Below are 20,965 nucleotides of genomic sequence, written 5' to 3'. Positions count from 1 at the left end.
TAAAAATAAAATAAAAAAGAAAATAAATAAAAATAAATAAATAAATAAAAACTTTTTTTTCCATTAAACTGGAGCGGGGAAAAACTCCGGAGGCACAAATCCTCTCCGGGCACTGATCCTCAAGAGAAGTCCGGGGACAGGACGGGTGACAAAGCTGCTGTGCCACCTACAGTCACTTGTGGTCCAGCACAGAAGCCCCTGTGGCACCCAGCGCTGCCGCGGCCATGAAGCGCTGAAGGAAGCGCTTCCTCTGCAGCGGGGAAACACCGCAAAAATAACTCCGAGACTTCACCCGAAATCACAAAGCGAACTCCCAAGTGCATTTAAACCCCTCCTTCCCCCCCCACCCGTTTCAATTGAACTCCTTGCTGGGGGTCTTTGCCTGTAAGCACAGCTGTCCCAGCTATTCATATTAAAAGTTTCGCTTTTTCTACTTTTTTTTTTTTTTTTCTTTTCTCTTTTCCCCTTCTTTTTATTGCGGTTTTTTTTTGCACCGACACTAAGTCAGGCAACCTCATCGGCAGGCAGCAGAGCGGAGCTGAGCAGCACCCCGTGCCCTCCTCCCCATGCTGGGTGCAAAAAAAAAGTAAAATCGGGGCATAAAAAACACCCCAGGAACAGCCGGACCCCAAGTTTTCCATCGCTCCTTTTTTTTCCCACCGCATCCCCGAGGATAGAACATCCCGCTCAACTTTGGGGGTGTCACCATCTTCCCCCGCAGATTTACCAACAGAAAAAAAAAAAAAAATAAAATTAAAAATAAAAAAGGTTTTTTTCTCTCTTTCTCCCCCGCGCCGCCCCGATCCCAAGAGGGAAAATCAGGACGCGTCCCCTCCAAGCCCACCGCATCCCCTGCGCCGATACAAAGAGCAGGAGCCGGGGTGCCAAGCGGGGTGGCATGGGGACACCCCGGTCCCCCCAGAGCCCCCCCAGTGTCCCCTCACCGCAGGGCTGGAGGTGGAAGAGCCGCCGGGCTGCCATGGCCGTGCCGCTCACCCCGTCCTCACCATCGCCGCGCCTTCGCCTTCCCCACCGCCGGCGGGGGAGGGGGGGCAGAGACTTCGCTACTTATTAACCACCCCCCTCCTCGTCAAAATAAATAATTATAAAAAAAATATAAAATAGGGAGAACTCGGTTTTCATACACACACACACACACACCACCCCCCCCGCGCGTTCCTCCCCCTCCCCGCACAGGCGTCAATTTAAAAATAATAATTAAAAAAAAAAAATAATAATCAAATAAATAATAATAGCTGGAGAAAGTCCCGAGTGAGGAGCGCGGCTGGAAGGGGAAGGGACAGGCGGTGTCACACCCGGCCGGGTCCTAAAGCCCGCCCGCGGTCCCGGCGGGGACAGCGACACAGCCCAGGCAGTTCCTGCCCCCCAGACCCCTCCTCGGGGACACTGTGGAGTTTTTTTATATAATATATTGATTATTATTAAAGATTATTATTAAAGATCACCCAGTGCCACCCCCTGCCATGAGCAGAGACATTTTCCACTAGCCCAGGTTGATCCAATCCTTGTCCAGCCTGGCCTTGGACACTTCTACAGTGTTCCACAGCTTCTCTGGGCACTCTGTGTCAGAGCCTCACCACCCTCTTTCTTACTGAAAAAATTGCTCCTAGTACTAATTCATATCTATATTTACATTTATCCTTCAGGTTAAAGCCATCCCACCGTGTTCCAGCACAACAGGCCCTGCTTTGAGGCTCTTCCCTTCAATGAAAAATTAAATCTGTATTCATTTTTCCAGGGATCCAGGCTGCTGGAATCATTAGCAGGGGAGATGATGTTCATAACTTCAGAGCAGGGGAAAAGCACAGCACTGAGAAATCTTGCTTTTCCCATCAGGTCTATTCATGGACACCATGGAGTCCCATCATCCAGACCGGTTTTCTCTGGCACTTCAAAATTCCTCTGAAATAGCCTGGCACAGGCACTTTTGAGTCAAAATAAATCCCTGGGGCACAGCACAGCAAGGCAGCTTGAGGTTCTTTACCAAACCAAGCAGCAATGACAAAGTTTGAAAAGCAGCTGCAGAAAAAAGCAACCTGCAGCCTTTGCTTTAAGGAAAAAACAGGTACATTTAAGTTCTTATACCATAAAGACTGGACTGTTTTGTTTCTCTATCTTCTGATTCTTCTTTCCTCGGCAGGGTCTCAACAGATCCAACTACAGCAATTTGGGAATCCTGGAATGGTTTGGGTTGGAAGTGTCCTTAAAGACCAGCCAGTGCCACCCCACCTGCCATGGGCAGGGACACCTTCCACCAGCCCAGGCTGCTCCAAGGCCCTGGAGCCTTGGATACTTCCAGAGATCCAGGGGCAGGCATAAAATTTGGATATTTGGAAATGGATGGTGAAGAAGGTTTAATAAAATCTTATTGACAATTTGACTTTTGTTTGCTACAGATCTTGGCATAAAGGCAGCATGTCCTGAGTGAACCTTCCCCATCCTCTGAATCAACAAACTACATCCAGGGAAAAAAAAAACCCCAAAGCACCCAGGAAAGCATTTGACATCATTTTTAACTGAGGTGGGAAACTCTCTGCCAAAAGTTGAAGGTTAAAGCTATTACTCCAACATTATTTCCATACTAAATCCAAAACACAGCACTTTACCAGCTCCTGAGGAAGAAAAAATCAACTCTATCCCAGCCAAAACAAGGACATCACCCAAAAAGAGAGGAAAAAAAAGCAGGGGGGATTTGGTTTTAATCCAGTTGTGTTGGTTGGGAAGATGCATTTTTTGTGGAAGTGAATCCTTGTTTGGATGGCTTAAACTGTACATGTTGAACACAAGATTTAATGTGCACACGTTGAGCACGTGGCAGCTGCACCAGGTGAGTGGGAGCTCAGTGTCCCCCACCATCACCTTGCCAGCTCCTCCTGGAAGAGGATAACCAGGAGGGACTGTGGAATACACCAGAGCATACAAGGACAGCTTCACAGGGCTGGGAAGTCTCTTCCAGGAGATCTGAGATCCCTTCCAGTCCTACATCCTGTGGGCTCTCAGTTCACGGTAGAAAACTTGGCCCCATATTAACTCCCTTTCAATATACCAAACCATATTTCCCCATTATGATAAATTATCATTAGAGCAGTGCCTGTCCCATGTTAGAAATCTCAGCCCCCTCACCAGCAGCATTTTCTGGAGGGTATCAGCTTATCTGACACAATGCCAGGCACCAGAGGGGACATCAGATACTTCAGTGTCTGGCGCTCTCTGGTCTACCCCAGCGTCTCCAGACCTGCTCTTTGCAGACATTCTCCACTGTCACAGCCAAGCACAGTCACCCAGGGGCAGCTGGATCCAAGGAGCAGGAGTTACACCCTTCCCTGAGCCCATCAGCTTCTGAGGAGCCTCATCCCAACATTCCCCTCCAGCAGGTTCTTAACTTTATGCACAAAGCCAACCTCCCTCGCAGGCAGAAGTTCATTTTCCTCTCTTATTGACTGACTGGTTGGCATTAAGCAGCTCTTTGTAGCCAGGCTGGTTTGTGGCTGGAAACCAGCGGGAAGTGGATTTTTGCTTCACAACCAGATCGTACAGGACCTGCTTGCCTGGTCCAGCAGGATCAGCCGAGTATCCCAGCAGAAGATACTTGGGCTCCCTCCAAGCCAGGGACAGATGCCAGGTGTATTTGCTTTTTAGCAGGATGCTTTTCCAAGACTCTGATTGATATTTTTTTTTATTATTATTATTATTTTTTCTTTCTGATGGCCTCACATTGGAGGCTGCAAGAGCCTGGACACAGAGAGTAACACTAGGTGGACCCAAGCATTGCAGAGAAACCCTTATCCCATCCTCATGAAGCAGCACTGGGATTCCCAAGCTGTGACACCAACCAAGACTTGAAACAAAAGCAAAGAAGTTGCTTAGGGGATCCAAATAAAAACTTTAAATACTACCATACCTGCAGCCTGGGTTGTTTTATTCAGTTTGAATCATGAACTCCTTAAATCCCACCCTACCTCCTGCTGCTTTGACTGCAGCTCAAGGGAAAGCTGAGTTCTCCTCCCAGCTCCTGCTGCACATCCTGTTCGTGCCAGCACCTGCAGGACACTGCAGTCAAAGGCACAGCAGAGGGAGCAGCGACCTGCTGGGAACTCCCAGGTAACTCCAGCCTTGGATTCTGTGCCATTTGGGATGGGTTTTAAGTGTTTATCCCACCACTGTTTCCTTCAGCGCTCTCTGGCTTCACCCCTGGAGCTGAATCCCACAAGAGCAGCTCTGGGGATCCCATTTCAGGATCAGCATTTCAGGCTGCCCTCAGCAGACCCTCAGGCTGGTTTGAGGTACCAGGTTTGCTTTCAGGAATCAAAGAAATTGAGTTTAGAGGCCAAGGGAGCCTGCAATTTGAGCAGGTTTTGAGACTTTTGAGGTGAGTTTAGCAGCTTTTTGGTGCCTTTTGAGCTCACAAAGGCACAAAGAAGTATTAAACTGAACCACATCAGCTCACCCAGGTGAAAGGGAGCACATCAAGACCTCCTTTAAGAGTCAAATATTTTAAGGTTGCCCCCACCTGAGAAGCTCATCCAAATAGGAGAGAGAAGACCATGAAATTCACAGAACAGCTCCAGGAAAAGGCACAACAGTCCCTTTAGCACAAGGGGGTTAGAGGCAGCTGCACAAGGAGCACCCCCAGAAATCTGAAGCTTTAAGACAAAGGCAATATTGTGCTGCTCCTTGCTCATGCTCCCAGCCAGAAGGTGAGAGTCATCTCCCACAAAAGAACAAATCAGCTATATTTGATTAAAATGCACAAAACCACTCATTCCTTTGTCTCCCTCCTGCACAATCTTTTTTTTCCCTAGCAAGGAAAGGAGCCCAGTGAGGGCCAGAGCTGGTGCTCAACCAAGAGCTGCTGGGAAGGTCAGGCTCCTTCAGCTGCAGATTGCACCCAGATGGTGATTTCCTCCTGGCAGTGGCAGGAGCTGGGGAAGGCAGCCAGTCTCCAGCAGGCTCTGCCAGAGCTGGAGGCAGAAACTCCCTGGCCAAAGCCATGCCAACATGCAGATCTTATTAGGCCAGACTCTGCAGCCAACTCGTGCTACCCCCGGCTAGAGCGGGGAGATGAGAGCAGGACCGAGAGCTCAGACATCCCCACTGTGGTCACTGCACAGGCTTTGCCCCGAGCACAGCCCCTTCCCATACCCTGAAACAGGATTCATTTATTTGTAAAGATCTCCCACCTCCAGGAGGTGTTTAAGGAGACAAAAAAGGAGTAACTCCCACCTGACTGTCGCCTCCCTGGAAAGGAGCCACAGAATGGAACTGCAGCTTGGAGAGGATTGTGGAATCATGGAATGGTTTGGGTTGGAAAGGATCTTAAAGCCCATCCAGTGCCACCCCTGCCATGGGCAGGACACCTCCCACTGTCCCAGGTGGCCCCAAGCTTCAATGTCCAGCCTGGCCTTGGACACTTCCAGGGATCCAGGGGCAGCCACAGCTTCTCTGGGCACCCTGTGCCAGGGCCTGCCCACCCTCACAGGGAATAATTCCTGCCCAATATCCCCACCCTCTAGCTGTGGAAGCCATTCCCTGTGTCCTGTCCTTCCAGCCCTTGTCCCCATTCCCTCTCCAGCTCTCCTGGAGCTCCTTTAAGCCCTGCAAGGGGCTCTGAGCTCTCCCTGGATTTTTCCCTTCTCCAGGTGAACATTCCCAGCTCTCCCAGCCTGGCTCCAGAGCAGAGGGGCTCCAACCCTCAGAGCGGCTCCGTGGCCTCCTCTGGAGTTGCTCCAGCAGCTCCAAGTCCTTCTCTGATGCTGGGGGAGAGAGGAGCAGCAGCACATGGGCTTGGTTGCTCTTACAGCCACAGTCTGTCCTCCTGAGCACAGCCAGTCCATCCCAGGGCAAATTTCAAACCCGAGTTTGAAGCAACAATGATTGTGGTCAATTTTGGTGTAAAGGAAAAAGTTATTTCCTAGGGAGTGTGGGATTGAAATCCATCTCCCAAGCAGCAGCTTGAGTTCTGCTCTATCCCTTCAGTGCCTGGGTGTCAGTGTTCCCTCCTGTAGCAATTGGAAATCTCTCCATGGAGCTTGTCAGAGCACATCCCCATTCCATGGCTGGTTAACAGCAGGATTGGGGTCCCTGTGTCACACAGGGGCTGTCACACACGTGCCAGGACCCTGCAGGAGAGCCCAGGCTCCATCTCCCTGCTGCCAGAGACCCAACACATCCTTACAGGACACAGCAAACACTGGTAGAGTGTGGAATATCCTGAGGTGGAAAGGACCTACAGGATCATCCAATCCAGCTCCTGCCCTGCACAGAAATCCCAACAATCCCACCCTGTACCTGAGATACCAACCTCTCCTGGAGTTCTGGCAGCCTTGGGGCTGTGCCCATTCCCTGGGGAGCCTGGGCAGAGCCCCACCAACCTCTGGATAAGGAATCTTTCCCTCATTTCCAACCTAAACCTCCCCTGACCCAGCTCCAGCCATTCCCTCTGGTCCTGTCACTGTCACAGAGCAGAGATCAGAGCTGCCCCTCCTCTCCAGCACAGAGGGATTGCTGAGGCTCGGCCGTGCCGCTGCACCCACTGAGGAAGAGAGGACATTCAGCAGAAGATGGTTTTCCACTGCTCTGGTTTCTTTGTGGGGAAAATCTTGGGAAAATCCTACCCTTAAAATGATGTTACAGCTACACAAAGAGTCCTGCTGCCTAATGAGTATGTCTCGGGCAGAGATAAACACAATAGATTTGCACAGAGCCACAGATGAATAGCTGACTTCAGCCTTAGTTTAGCCTCAGAGCATTAAGAGATTGTTGATTCCAGTAGAGAACAAACTTGCCAACCTTTTTTTCTTTCCTTTTTTTTTTGTGCAAGAGCACAATTTAAAGGAAAAAACCCTCAGTCACTCCAGGCACTGCCAACCCCAGCCCCTCTCGGGCAGTCAGCAGCGACTCAATGTGAATATTTTCACTGCTGCTGGAGGCAACGTGCTGGTGATAAGGAATTCAGCATGGTGTTTATTTATTTTCAGAACTCTAATGGATTTAGTAATAAATTCTCCTCCTTGCCCAAGACTCAGCTGAACATGTTCTGAAGCCCAAAGCACAGAGCAGCAGATCCAGATGATGTCATGTAACAACGCAATAAAGAATTACACAACGGAAAGCAGCAGATAAAAAACAGGGACAATCAGCAGCTTCTCAAGATGTAATGAGGAATAGCCTTAAATCTCAGCTATGCAGAGTCTCTTGACTAATTCATCCAGCTAAATCACACATATCCACAGGCATAAATATTTACCTGAGACCTTCATGACGAGGAAGAGGAGGGCACCAGGCAGCAGTGCAGCTTCACACCTGGCAAAAACACGTGGGAAGCAACAGAGACAAAAACAAGCCTAATGAAGACCATTTTCCAGGCAAAAAAAATCAGATTTTAACTGACTCAGCAGCAGGTTCATGAGGACTTGCAGCACAGAGAAGTTGTGAGCAACTGGAACAGCTTCCAGACAAGCTAAAACTCCAATTTAAAGGCATTTTTTACTCTGAAATCAGTAAACCAACAACTAATGAAAAACCAATACAACAGCACAACCCAACAGAGGGACTGAGTTACTCTCCCTACTGCCACATCAACCAAAACCAAGCTCTTTTTAATGCTAATAGCCCAGCACATGTTCTTCAAATTAATTTGGATCAGCAGCATTCCCCTCACCTGGAGAAGGGGATAAATAAAGACCTCGATTCCTTTAGGAAGCAGCCTGGTCTTTATATCATCTTTATAATGATATTTTTGCATTAAATGCCACAGAATATTGCTGCCAGCAGGGATTTAGTGACTCCCACTGAACAGTGACGAAGGAAAGAGTCTGAAAGCAGAGGGGTTTTTCCTCCAGCCAAACACCTCCCTTTTCCTTGAGAGGGAAGAAAGAATAACCAGCTGGACAAGCCATCCCTGAGGTAGAGTATTTCCAGCCAAAAGGGACCTACAGTGATCATCTAGTCCAGCTGAGAGATTAGATCTGCTTTCTGCAACCCTTTCTGGACAGGAAAAAAATGTCCCAGAGTTCATCTGGAGGTTTGAAACTTCCTTCTCAGTCTTTACAAGGCAGAAAGGGAAACTTCTAAGCATTTGATACCTACAGTAAGAAGCCTGAAATCACTTGCAAGTTTACAAAGAAAACCATTCCATGAAAAAATTCCAAGTAGATCACGAGTTTTTGCCATGTTTTAATGGCATGAGGCAGAGGAACAGGTAAAGACCAGTGCAAGGTAATTTTGACTCACTAGCAGGGAAGTTTTCCAACATTAAGCCTGTTAAACACCAGTCTGGTCATCATCTCCTAGGAGATTATTCTTCCTGCACAAACCAGAAAACCCCAAAGGTTGTCTTGTATAAAACAAGGGGAGATTTGATGAGTTTTATTCCTTTTTAATAGAGAAGAGCTGGAAGAAAAACAAGTGATTCTTATCTCTGAATTCAGTGTTTCACTATCAGTCCTGTGCCAGAATATAAAATTATTTCCTTGCTACAGGAAAGAGCTCTACGTGCAAAGAGATGCAAGACTCCACAATATTTATATTGTATTTATTTTGTAGACAGCCTACCCATACTCCCCTTTCCTCATTCTCCACCTGAGGCTGCAGAACTATAAGAAATACCTTTTAGTCCTGTTGCTGCCTCTTACCCCAGTGAGCAGAAACAACTTTCACACACCAAAATGACCAAACCCAACCATTATTTGCCACTTTGAGAGCTGCAGTTCAGAGCTGTCCACCACGACAGATTTGTGTCTGCCAGGCTGCAGCTCCTGTTCCTGCAGAATCCAGCTGGAATTACAACTCCTGTAATTCCAGCTCCCTGTCCTCCTCTTCCAGGCTGTATTTTGGGGTGTCCTGGCTGAAGAGAATGAGCAGACTTCAAAGAGCCACCTACAACAGTGCTGGCACCTTCTCATCCATTCAGATGCTTCTCTCACAGACAGGCTGGCTCCTGGCTGGAAATCCTGAGAAAACAGGTAGAAATGACTGAAATTAAAGCAGAGAGTAACTTGAGAGTAATTTCCTTCTCTGGGGAGCTCCTGCATGCCCTGCCCTTTCACCAGCCTCAAGTCCCAGGATGTGGCAAGAGATTACACCCAAGGACAGAACAAAACACATCAGGAGCACAATTCCTTTATCACAACATTCTGTCCTTCATTTTTTGGGGGATAGTCCACAGCCCCAAGACTTCAACCAGTTTGAAATATCCCCAAGGATGGGTTTGTGGAAGGAGCCTCTGTGTAATTGCTGAGCTTTCAGCACCACAACCACCAAAACAAGGGGTTTTCTGAGAAAGGGAACAGAAGCAATGCATTCCCTTGTGCTGGTGTAGCACCCACCACAGAGCAGCTCTGAATGAAACCAAACTTTCTTGGTAGTCCAAGGTCTTTGTTGTCCCCCCCCTGAAGAAAATATATATGAAAGATAATGAATTTCAAACCCTCTGCAGACCTCCAGTGTCTGAGAAATTCCAGCAGACTGATATGAAGAGAGGCAGCAAGATTCAGCTCAGACTGGCCTGCAATTCCTGTTCCCACAGGAGAACGTGTTTACACCCTGATAAGCTGGGCAGCAGTTTGATTTCGGAAATGTTTTAGTTCCAGAGTGAGAAACAACTCCTCTCTTTGCAGCATTTGCTTCCCCCAAGACAGCACCAGCCTCAGATGATTTTGTCTCTGAGCACTGAAGCCTTCTGGGAACCAGATAAGCAGCCAAAATTAGGGTCAGAGTTGATGTTATTCCACCAAGTAATGCACGATGCTGTTCAGAGGAGGATCCTTAAGTGATGGAGTTTACTGTCACTCCACACAGCTCTAAGATTTGAGAAGGAGAGGTCCAATGATGCCTTTTCCAGAGCAACCAAAACTGACCTTCAGTCCCTTCCCAGGGACAAAACACACTGATCCACCTTTCCAAAAACTCCTACAGATATCAAGGAACCGTGGTTTGGGTTAGAGGGGATGGTAAAGCTCATCCAGCTCCAGACCCTGCCAAGGGCAGGGACACCTCCCACCATCCCAGGCTGCTCCAAGTCCCATCCAACCTAGCCTGGAACTCCTGATATTTTTGTCCTTATACACAAACATGCCAGGCCCTCATTCAGCACCTAAAACATTCTTCCCTAATAAAACATAAAAACATTCAGGTGAGAAGCTGCATTCATCAGCTACTTCATCTCCTTGTCCACGCAGATCACTTCAGGCTGGTTGAAGATCCCTCCTGTCCCAGCTCATGGGGGACACAAACTCCAACCCTTCAGCCCCTTCTCTGCCCATCTCACGAGGCACCCCCTGAACTGTTGCCACAAACAGGGGAGCAAACAAAGGCAGCATTTGAAAGAAGCAAATTAGGAAGGCTGCTGCCCTGGCACGTTGTTGTTTTCAGCCTGGAGACACAAAGCAGACACTCTCAAAGCTTTTTAATAGAGAGTTTTCCTGCCATTACAAGTATTTATTGATTATAGACTGAAACACCACAGCAGTTCATTGCCAGCCACCTTCTGGCTCCAGGACTCCCCTCCAGCTTAGGCAGGATGTTTTCATGTTTGCTACACCTGAACTCTCACAGCCAGAATGTTCCCTGCACTCTAAAACGATGCTACAAACACCACAAAGTACCAAATGTTTATTGTGGTCATATTGGGTGAGTGATACAAATCCCCCCAGGACTTCTCTCACCACCCTGGGATCGAGGATTGGGATGGGCATATTCCATCCTGCTCCACACTGAGAAATTAGGTGCTCGTGGTAGTTTCAGCAAGAAATCCTCACTGAGGGTTTGAGCTGAGTTTGTGACCCAGCTTTGTGTGATTTCACCACAAGCAGCTCTCCCCAGACATCACATCCCTGGTTTCTTTTCCCTCAGCAGGAGGAAGGAGAAAGGGAATTCTGTCCTATCAGAGACAGGCTGGTTCTGTCCCAATACCAAAACCAATCCAGGCACAGCCTGGGAGAGTTCCAGAAGTGTTTGGACAACACTCTCAGGCACAGGGTGGTATTCTTGGGCCAGGAGTTAGATTTTGATGATCTTTATGGGCCCCCTTCCATAAATTCTACCCCAAGCAAGGTGAGATCTGTCAGGTCTAGAGAAATCCAAAGTCTTATCCCTTCTTGCCCAGGAAAAATCTTGCAGCTCAGGAAAGCCTGGCTCAATTTGTGGCTGATTCCAGCCCATATCCAGCTCATCCCTGCCTGGATCTGGTGTGGGTTGGGACACCAGGCTGCAGCCAGCCTCACTCATTAAAAAGGTTGAAACAGCTGAGTGGCAGTGTCCCCATCACACAGAACAGCCCGAGGTGCTGACAGCACCATCCTGGCTGGATTCAAGGTCATTATCTGCCTTTCTGAAAGACTGAAAGGTTCACCTGGCACATTTCCTCTGTCATGAGGAAACCAACAAGAAATAGAAGCTGTGAGGGAAGAGTTGAGCAAGCCCTGTGAAAACCATAAGGACCAGGATGCAGACAGCTAAAGGCTCAGCCCCTCTCCTTGCAACATCCACCCAGGGTGAGTGTTCCTGGCCACAATTCCCAAACAAACATCCCATTAAGGTTTTGGTTCCGCAGAGAAAGCAAAAGCCTGGAGCAGCGCTGCTGCCAGCCTTTGAACACAGTGGGAGTTACTGGTGATGGGTAGGGAGGGGGGAAAAGGGCATCTCAAGAGCCTAAAAAACAGCTCCTTCCACTGATCCATAAATCTGCTCCAGCCCAGAACCCTGGATTGAATAAAAAACTACCAATAAATATCCATTAAAGAGTTTTTGCGGCTTCTCAGCCTATGGAGAGGCTTCCTCAGGTGTCCTCCAAATCTGGATTCCAAGGATCTCTACAGCACATGTGCCCCTCACAGGAGGGCTCTCTCATCCTCTGAGGTCATTTTAGCATCTCCAAAAACCCTGCAGCAGGGAGACCTACAGCTCTGCATTGTGTCATTAGAACAGTTACCTTTTGTTAGACTTTTAAGCAAAAAAAAAAAAAAATCTCCATAATATTTCTTTTTTCCCCCCATCTTTGACCACACTCTTCAATCTCCTCCCTTGTGACCCTGGAGATTTTCATTATTTCGTGATTTGTCTGGGTAAGGCAGAAACTTCTCCCTGCCCTCCCAGTAACCAAGAGAACCCTAAATCAAAGGGAGATCAGATCATACAGAGCCCTTCAGATCTCCAGCAGCACAAACAGGATCAGCTGTGGTCTGGAGCAACACAACCTTCACAGGCTATTTCAGGGAGGTTAAGCAAATTTGGCTCCACAACACAAGTTAATGCCCCTCTCCTCCCTGTAAATCATGCCCCAGTCACGACACTGGAGCACAGATTAAAGAAGACAGGGCTGATTAGCACCACAAAACTCAAAAGAGGTTAAATAATTATCCAGTCATTATCCCAACAGAATACTTGTGGCTAACAAACACACACACACACAAAAAAAAAATTCCCAAAGTTTGGTGCTTGATGAAGCAACAGCACCTCTGCTCCAAAGAGAGGTGATTTGCAGTGATTTCAACCATCTGGAAGAGTTTTTTTTCAGGAGGCAAAAAGCAGAGCAGCCCAGAAGAACAGAACAGGGAGCTCTGGGGGAAGCAGCTGAGGGGCTTTGAAGCAGGTGAAGGCTTCCCTGTCAGAGAGAGAGATAATTCCATATAATTCCATATGATTCCAATAAATTATCCCTGAGAACAGGCTGATGTGGGGTGGGATCAGGGCAGGAGAAGCAAAAATCCTCTCCAAGCTGTACAATTCCTACACTTTCCAGACAGGACTTCCACATGCCCTGAGCACACAGCGCCTTCATGGCAGCATTTCCCTTCCCAGTATGGGATGGGAGTCCTGGGAATGGGATGGGGACACCACAGCTGGGGTGACCAGGCAGCCCCAAGATCCAAGAGACCCCCAAGGCTGCCAGAGCCCCCCTCTTAACAATGTCACAATCCTGGAACACGGTTTGTTGGCACAGGAAGAGCAAAACCTCCTTTACCTGCATCCCTCAGAGCTGGAAGCTCTCCGTAAGTTCAAAACCAGCAATTTTTGGGTGGGTTCCAAGTATTTTTCATGAACAGCTCCCATCCAGTCTGAACTTCTGAGGGCTGGGGACCCCAGGCATGGCCAGGCTGGGCTTCTGCCTGTGTACCAGGAGCATGGAGGGTGCTGCAGGACCAGTGAGCTCTGGAGCTATCCAGAGTATCCCAAAATCCCTCCAGCCTCTCCTTCAGCCACCCTGGAGCTCTGCAGGACAGAAACTTCAGCCCCAGCTGTGCTCCCCACCCCACAGCCTGCATCTGACCCACAGGGCACTCAGCACTCTGACAAAATAGAGAATGAGGTGTATCCCCATCACCAATTGTGACTTTTCAAGGCACCAAGAGCCAGCCCACACTGGGACAAACCCTCCATCTGCTCCATGGGCTCTCTCATCCCACAGGAAAGCAGAAAAGGACAAGCTGAGCTGATTTCCCGTGGCAATCCTTGTCTCCTGCCATCACCAGCTCCCCTGGGAGAGCCTGACCACAGCCATGGGACACTTTATCCTAATCCAGAAATGGGTTTTTCCTTCTCCACCACAGCAGCCCGAGGCTGGACTGATCTACAGGAGTTGCACAGTGCTGTGGGGCACAAATCCTCCAAAAATATCCAGGAAAGCTCCACCATCCCTGTGCAGGAAGGTCCCCAGCGTCTGGAAGGAGCTCCAAGGGGAACTCAGCATCTTCCTCTTTGTGCTGGGGACATCCCTGCACTTCATCCCAGCCTGTGGCAATTCCCCACATCCCAGGACATCCCCTGGGCCGTGTGTGGGAACAAAGCTACAAGGGCACCTGGGAGCACCCTAAAAACAGCTCATCCTTCCAGCATCTCCTGAGGAGACACCCCAGGGCTTCCCCCAGCTCCCGAGCACCAAAGGAAAAAGGGTTGGAGATTAAGACAAAGATAAAGCCAAGTTCAAGAGGGGAATAGAACAGCAGGAGGAAAAGTTACTTCTCTCCACCCCCAGCAATGCATCTGGATGATTCTTCCTCCTCTTCCCAATGGCTTGTGGCTCCTTCCTTGCTTGGATAAACCCAAAACCCCCAATCCCATTTCCTTTTTGCCCACTGACAGGGCACAGGGGCTATCCCCTGCCAGGAACATCAGGAAAGAAACCCACAGCTGAGAACAGCAAATTCCCATTAATCTTCCTGACTCATGGGGATGGAGGGGAAAGAAGAATAATAAAAATAAAAAGAAGTTAAGAAGCATGCACAAGAAATGCTGTGTATTTCTTATTTCAAGAACAACTTCAATGTCTAACTTCAAGAAATTGCTGTGTATTTCTTACACAAGCAAATACAAGAAAAACTTGCATTTTTATCACAAAGCAAGTTTGTCTATAAGGCAGATCTCAGTTAAGGGTGTCAGTTTGGAGTGTCACAATATTCCCAACACAAACACATTCTGCTCACATGTAATTCTTGGGTATAATCAAGTAGCTGGCAGGGGGAGCAGGCAGCAGGTCCTCAGAGCCTGCTCTCGAGGCTTTAGGTGAGCCCCAAATAAATCCATCTGCTGCTTTTAAACATGGATATTACAGAATCATGGAATTAATTTGGTTTTAAGTGACCTTAGAGACCATCCAGTGCCACCCAGTGACACCTTCCACCAGCCCAGGCTGCTCCAAGCCCCATCCAACCTGGCCTTGGGCACTTCCAGGGATTCAGGGGCAGCCACAGCTTCTCTGGGCACCCTGTGCCAGGGCCTCACCACCCTCACAGTCAATAATTATCTTTCAAATTCCTGCTCTAAAGTTGTTCTCCTGCAGAAAGACTCTCTATCCATAATAGACTTCAAGGTGCCTAAAAAACCAATCTGGGTAATTTTTCCCCAAGTGTTTCCCAGATCCAAAGAAATCTAAGGCATAGACAGAGTGAAGCACTCTGCAGAAAAATCTCTGCAGCTAATCCATCTTGAGTTAAAAATCGCTCTCCACATTTCCCCCAATTTCTGCAGCCTTTAGCCCCAGATCCCAGCACTGAGCTGGCCTTGGAGGAGGTATTTGGGCTTGTGGTGGGGCTGACCCTGACTGGGAGCCAAAGCAGATCTGTCACTGCCCTCCCCAGCTGGACAAGGCTGAGAAAACACAACAAAAGGCTCAAGGTCGAGACCAGGGCAGGCAGAGATCCCTCACTGGTTAAATCAAGGGAAAACCAGACTCAGTTCAGGGAAGTTTATTTTATTTATTGCAAATCAAATCAGAGCAGGGCAAGAAGTAAACCCAAACCTTAGAAACACCTTGTCCACACCCCTCCCTTATTCCTGAGCTCAGCTGGGTCCACCTTGGAGCCAGCTGGCATTGGTTCCATGGGCAAAATTCCAGCAGCTTCTCATGGGAAGCCACCCCTGTAGCCCTCAGCTATCCCAACCCCACCACCCAGTCCCAGTGCAGGTCTTTCCCTCTTCTCCTGAAGAGTGAGGGACACCAGGGCCACAGCACCAGCCCTGGGGACAGCCTCACACCTCTGGAAGGGTCCTCACCCACCTGGCCCTGGCATTTCACTTCTCCAGATGGAGCCAGATAAAGCACCTGGGTATTTTCCTCTTGGTGTGGTCCTCCAAGGGAAACCAGAAGGCTCTTGGGCGACACAAGAGTGGGTTTTTGTAGTGGTAGGAGCCAACACTCAGCCTGCTTCAGTCCCTCACTTTATCAGTGACAATGTCCCTTGTTCTGTGGCCCTGGGCACGAGGGACCCCCAGGCAGAGCTGGAATGAGACACAGGGAGCCTGGGCAGGTGGGACCACTGGAACCCCCTGCTCAGAGTGCAGAGGCCTGGAGAGCCTTGCTAACACCCCATTCCCTAATAACTGAACCTCAGGAGCAGACTTAATTCCTGATTTTGGAAGCATTACCTCAGACACGAGTGACCAGAACAATGATTTTATCTCCACACTCCTAAACTCAGCCTTATGGAGGGCTTGGAGAGACCACCAGGGAGTCACAGAGGTTGTTTTAGGCATACAGAAGAGCAGGTAGACATCAATATTATCATTTTAAGGGTAGTCATGGACCTGCACCTGAGTGCTCCAGTTTGTGCAGAAATCAACAAGACACCAGAGGCATTAAACGTGTTTTTCCTTCCCATCCACTCTCATTGGTAGTAAAAGTAGATGTGTAAATAGTTCAGTCTATCATGCAGCACTGTTTGTTTTCTGAGGTTTTCAGGGTGTGTGTTGACTTTTTTTAATCCCCTGCTCTGGCCTGAGAGAGGATCAGGACACGTGGAACACACAGGATCCCCCTGGGACCCTCAGGCAGAGCTGGCCTGTGAGGGGATGGAGTCCTGAGGAACCCCAAAATGCAGGGCCACTGGTGCCCATCAGCAGCAAACACAGGGCACAGAGGTGGCCTGAGGGGACAAGGGGCAGGGACCCTGGGCACATTTCACATCCCCCTGCCCACTCCATGCTGGCACACAGACCCTTCCTCAGGGGTGACCCAAAGCCAGGACAGTGACCAAGGTCATTTCAGGAGGTGGCTGCACTTCAGTGCCCCTCGCAGCAAGGTCAAAATCATCAAATTCAAACATCTTGAATCGGTCAGAACGGCCTTTGCTACATCAAAGAGACCCCCGGGGAGGGATAAGAGTTTCCCTTCAGGGAGGGGCACTCTGTGAAACCACTGAGAAAGCCACCAATTAGCAAATGGGTTTAATGGTGCACTGAAGGCACCGGTTCTGCTCAGCCAGGCTGGGTTTGTGCTGCAAACTTAACTCTTCCACACAAAGGAGGGAGCCCCAGGAGGGGCACGGCCTCCTTCGGGGCACAAGAAAGGCAGCCCCAGCAGGACACACAGCACAGCAGGGCCTGCTTTGTCCTGCACTGTGGGACTCCTGTTCCACACAGCTCGAGTTTGACTGGGCTGTAGGGTTCTGCTTTTCCTCCTGAAAGAACTTTCTGGAGAGCCCCGACATCTCCCGGCGCGAGCACCTCCGCGTTTCTGGAGGCAGAGGGATTGTACAGCCACGAGAGGAGCGACCTCGACCTCCACCAGGCCAACAAAACAACATCCAGAGCAGGTACACAGAATCATTCACTTTGGAAAAGACCTCCCAGACCAAAGTGCAACCTTTGACCGTGCGGTTCACGCGGTTTTGCTCCTCTAGGCCTCGCCCTGGCATCTTTTGTTTCTCAGCAAAGCCTCCTGTGAGGTGACACACACATGGTTTATGCCCTTGAGGCCTCCCCAGCCTCACACAGTATTGTCACAACCCCCTTCTCGTGCCACCAAACCCCCAGCCAGGATTGCTGGGCTAAAAGCCCTCTGAAGGAGTCCTGAACTCCTGAGATTGCTTCCACACACCCCCAGTTATAAAAGTCTGTCAGGTGTGAAACTGGACTTTCAGCCAGAAAGAGCTGCCTGAGCCCAAATTTAAAAAAAAACTCAGATCTGCTATAAATTGCCAAGATGTGACACAAGGGAGAGAGTCCACAGGGATTAAAACAGTGCCTCAGAATGAGATGAATTTTTTCTCCAGTTGTAACATGGGGTGTTATCCCAGGGGTTCATTTTAGATTTATAATAGGCAGAAATTACTCACAGGGGAGCATTCTTAGAGGGGGATTGCAGACACAGACCTGACTTGCAATCCAGCATGGTTTTTGCAGTGCTTTAAACTTCAGAAGCTTTAATTTCAGAGTTGTTTTGCATTTTAGCTCCAAGTTCATTTGGTTGGAAAGAAGCACCAGGGCCAGAGAAGATGGAAGGAATGTTTGAGGCCAGAACATCCAAGGGCATTAATTAATTAACTGAAGACCCATCAAGATGTGGCAACCACAGGCACCTTATCCCTGTTAAACCCATGAAGGGGATGCCCTGCTATGGAAAATGCATAATTTTTTTTAATCCCTCTGGGACTGGTGACTCCAACACTGTCCTGGACAAGCCTTTCAGTGAGGAAATTTTCCTTAATATCCAACCTGAACCTCCCCTAGCACAACTTGAGGCCATTTCCTCTCATCCTGTCCTTTGTTCCCTGGGAGGAGAGCCTGACCCCCACCTGGCTCCACGCTCCTGTCAGAAATCCATGTGTTTTTTCCAAGAGGAAAAGCTCCAAATGGGACATTCCCCCAATGGCATTGAAGTGGAGCAGGCTGGTTTTAGTCAGAAGATTGTTGCTGCAAAGGCTCAGCTCCCCACAGGGAATTTCAGAGGACTGAAAGGTTATTTTCAGTAGTGGAGACATGGCCTTACCCTGAGGAGCTCCTTCAGTAAAATGAAATTTTAAGTGCTCAGATGATACCAATGTGGCTGTATCAAAGCAATGCCTGGTAACATAAGCAGGTATTAAATTGTTGTGGTCATTTAACCCAAGCCTTACTAATACCCCATTCCCTAATAACTGAACCTCAGGAGCAGACTTAATTCCTGATTTTGGAAGCATTACCTCAGACACGAGTGACCAGAACAATGATTTTATCTCCACACTCCTAAACCCAACCTTATGGAGGGCTTGAAGAGATCACCAGGAAGTCACAGAGGTTGTTTTAGGCAAACAGAAGAGCAGGTAGACATCAACATTTTCATTTTTAAGGGTAGTCATGGACCTGCACCTGAGTGCTCCAGTTTGTGCAGAAATCAACAAGACACCAGAAGCATTAAACGTGTTTTTCCTTCCCATCCACTCTCATTGGTGGTAAAAGTAGACTTGTAAATAGTTCAGCCTATCATGCAGCACTGTTTATTTTCTAAGAGGTTTTCAGGCAAAACAGGGTGGGTGTTCACTTTTTTTAATCCCCTGCTCTGCTTTTGCTAACACTTGGATGGAGAAGACTGTTTATATTTATCCATAGTAGGACAACACACACACACACACCCCCCAAGAGAAAAACTCCACCACAGATTAACTTTGAAGCTGTCAGTGCCAAATTGGCTCTTGATGCAGCTAAAAATCACATGTATATAGATTTTTTTATCTGAAATCATGTTGCAGATGTATTTGAAGCTGTCCAGCCTTGTGTCACCTCAGGAGGAGCTGCTGGGTGACTCATACGAGGTTGCTCCCTCTCACACTGTGGAGGTAAAATAAAAACCAATAATCTTGGGTTTTAGTCATTCAAGAAGCAGCTCGTGCTTCAAAATCCCCCCCAAACCCCTCAGAAGTGAAAAGCAAGGCAAAACCCTCAGTGCTGCTCTCCAAGAGTCCTTTTTCAAGATTCCCCTCAGTTCTTTCTCACCAACCTTGTGAGTACAAGCAAAAGCTGCAATTAAATAGGAGTTGAGCAGTCAGAGGCCCTGGGGGGGTCACAGGGGGTGTTCAGGCAGAGCTGGGCTTCTATATTGAATATTTAAGCTCAGAGCTCATTAAATAAGCATCAGCCCCACCCCACATCAGCCCACAATCACTGGAGCCTTTCTGAGAGCTGCTCTCCAAATTCACATTTCATGCTACAAGTGGTGGCCGAGCACACATCCAGGCAAATAAACTCACATTCTCCTCCAAGACACACAGCTCTGCTGCCTCCCCGGATACAGATTTAAATATCAAACCGGCCTGTCCTTTCAGACTCCTCCAAAAACATGTCACTGGCACATTCCCTCATCTGCAGAGCTGGAGAGACCCAGCGACCCTGGCGAGCTCATGACATCTGAACGCTCTCCAGCTCGTTTTTATCTGCCTATGAACTTGGAGTCAAGGTCAGGGCTGCACTCGCAGACCTTTTCTCCTCCAAGAACCTCTGCTCTGCTCCAGGCAGTGCCTGCATCACACCTTCCCCCATCCCTGACAGGAGGCAGCGCTCCAGCATCAACACATCAGGGTCCACCACGCTGCTCACGGAGCATGGCATGACCAGGCTGGAGGAGGCTCCAAGGAGAACTTACTGCAGCCTTCCAGGGCTGAGAGGGGCTCCAGGAGAGCTGGAGAGGGACTTGGGACAAGGGCCTGGAATGATAGGACAAGGAGGAGTAGCCTTATACTGAAGGGGGAAGGTTTAGATTGGATATTAGGAAGAAATTGTTCCCTGTGAGGATGGTGAGGTCCTGGCACAGGACCACAGCTGTGGCTGCCCCTGGAACACTGGAAGTGTCCAAGGCCAGGTTGGATGGGGCTTGGAGCAACCTGGGACAGTGGGAGGTGAGACTGGATGATTTTTAAAGACCTTGCCAACCCAAACCAGTCCAGGATTCTGTGATAAGATTGAGGGATTTGGTTTCTTGCTGCTCCATGCACAGACTGATGGGTTTGCAGAGCACTCACCTATTGCCTTTTTTTCAGGTGAAAGCAATTTTTCTAATTATTTCTAAGCAATTGGGTTTTCCTAAGAGCCTCAGCTTTCAACTGCTCTGTTTTCAGGGGCAGGTATTCCTGACAAACATTATCCCAGCTCCTAAAGCAGCTGGATTACATCAGGGACATCAAAATTAAAAAGCCTCTCAGGTGAGACATTTGTATAGCCAGGAGAAGACACCATAAAGAGATGCCTGTATATTAAAAAAAAAAATCTAGATAAATAAACAATCCACCCCTTACAAGGTGGAAACTAGAGAGGGACAAAGGATCTTTTAGAGAGAAAAATATGGGAAATTTATGTCCCACAGGGCACCTTGGAAGAGCTGAACAGAAGGGTTGGGGGGCATTTGGTGATGCAGAGTGCAGCAGGTTAAGATTAAACCACACCAAGCTCAGGTTGAAAGTCAGCTCTACTCTGCAGAGGCAGATTTTTATCTCTGCAGGGAAGTGACAACTTACTGATGTGTCTGTCAGCATGAAAAGAGCTGAAATCCTACTTTCAGCTAATAGCAACTGGAGGAAAAAGCAGAGGGACTCAGAGGACTAAAGAACCTCCACAAAAATCAGCCATGGGAATGAGGAGCACTCGAGATGGGTAAAGTAATCACACCAGGAATTAATGATGAACCTGGTTCTCAGCTTGGTAGAGCAACTGAAAAATCCAGTGTTTTCAAAGAGGGAGAGGGATTAACTAAGCTAACAAG

The 20,965-nt window shown here is 48.6% G+C and overlaps 1 protein-coding gene across 13 annotated transcripts in view; it reads right to left on the bottom strand.

The window, feature by feature from the left end:
• SLC4A11 (solute carrier family 4 member 11) overlaps positions 1–20,965 on the bottom strand; it is a 134,979-nt gene that overhangs the window by 91,790 nt on the left and 22,224 nt on the right. For 2 of the 13 annotated variants that reach the window (XM_086889692.1, XM_086889703.1), the window contains exons 1-2: positions 7,434–7,627; positions 7,268–7,323 (exon numbers count right to left, since the gene is read on the bottom strand). The exons of 2 other annotated variants lie outside the window; for them this stretch is intronic. In XM_086889692.1, the coding sequence (XP_086745818.1) occupies positions 7,268–7,280 (13 nt within the window). In that variant the 5' untranslated portion in view covers positions 7,281–7,323; positions 7,434–7,627. Of the gene's footprint in view, positions 1–944; positions 1,501–7,267; positions 7,324–7,411; positions 7,628–8,902; positions 9,093–20,965 lie in introns of those variants that run through there. 9 more of the 13 variants (XM_086889691.1, XM_086889689.1, XM_086889693.1 and 6 more) reach the window with 9 other exon arrangements.

The sequence above is a fragment of the Cyanistes caeruleus genome, chromosome 5 (genome assembly GCF_971803275.1).
Source record: "Cyanistes caeruleus chromosome 5, bCyaCae1.hap1.1, whole genome shotgun sequence".
Classification (NCBI taxonomy): Eukaryota; Metazoa; Chordata; class Aves; order Passeriformes; family Paridae; genus Cyanistes; species Cyanistes caeruleus.
This window is presented reverse-complemented; position numbering and strand designations above follow the sequence as displayed.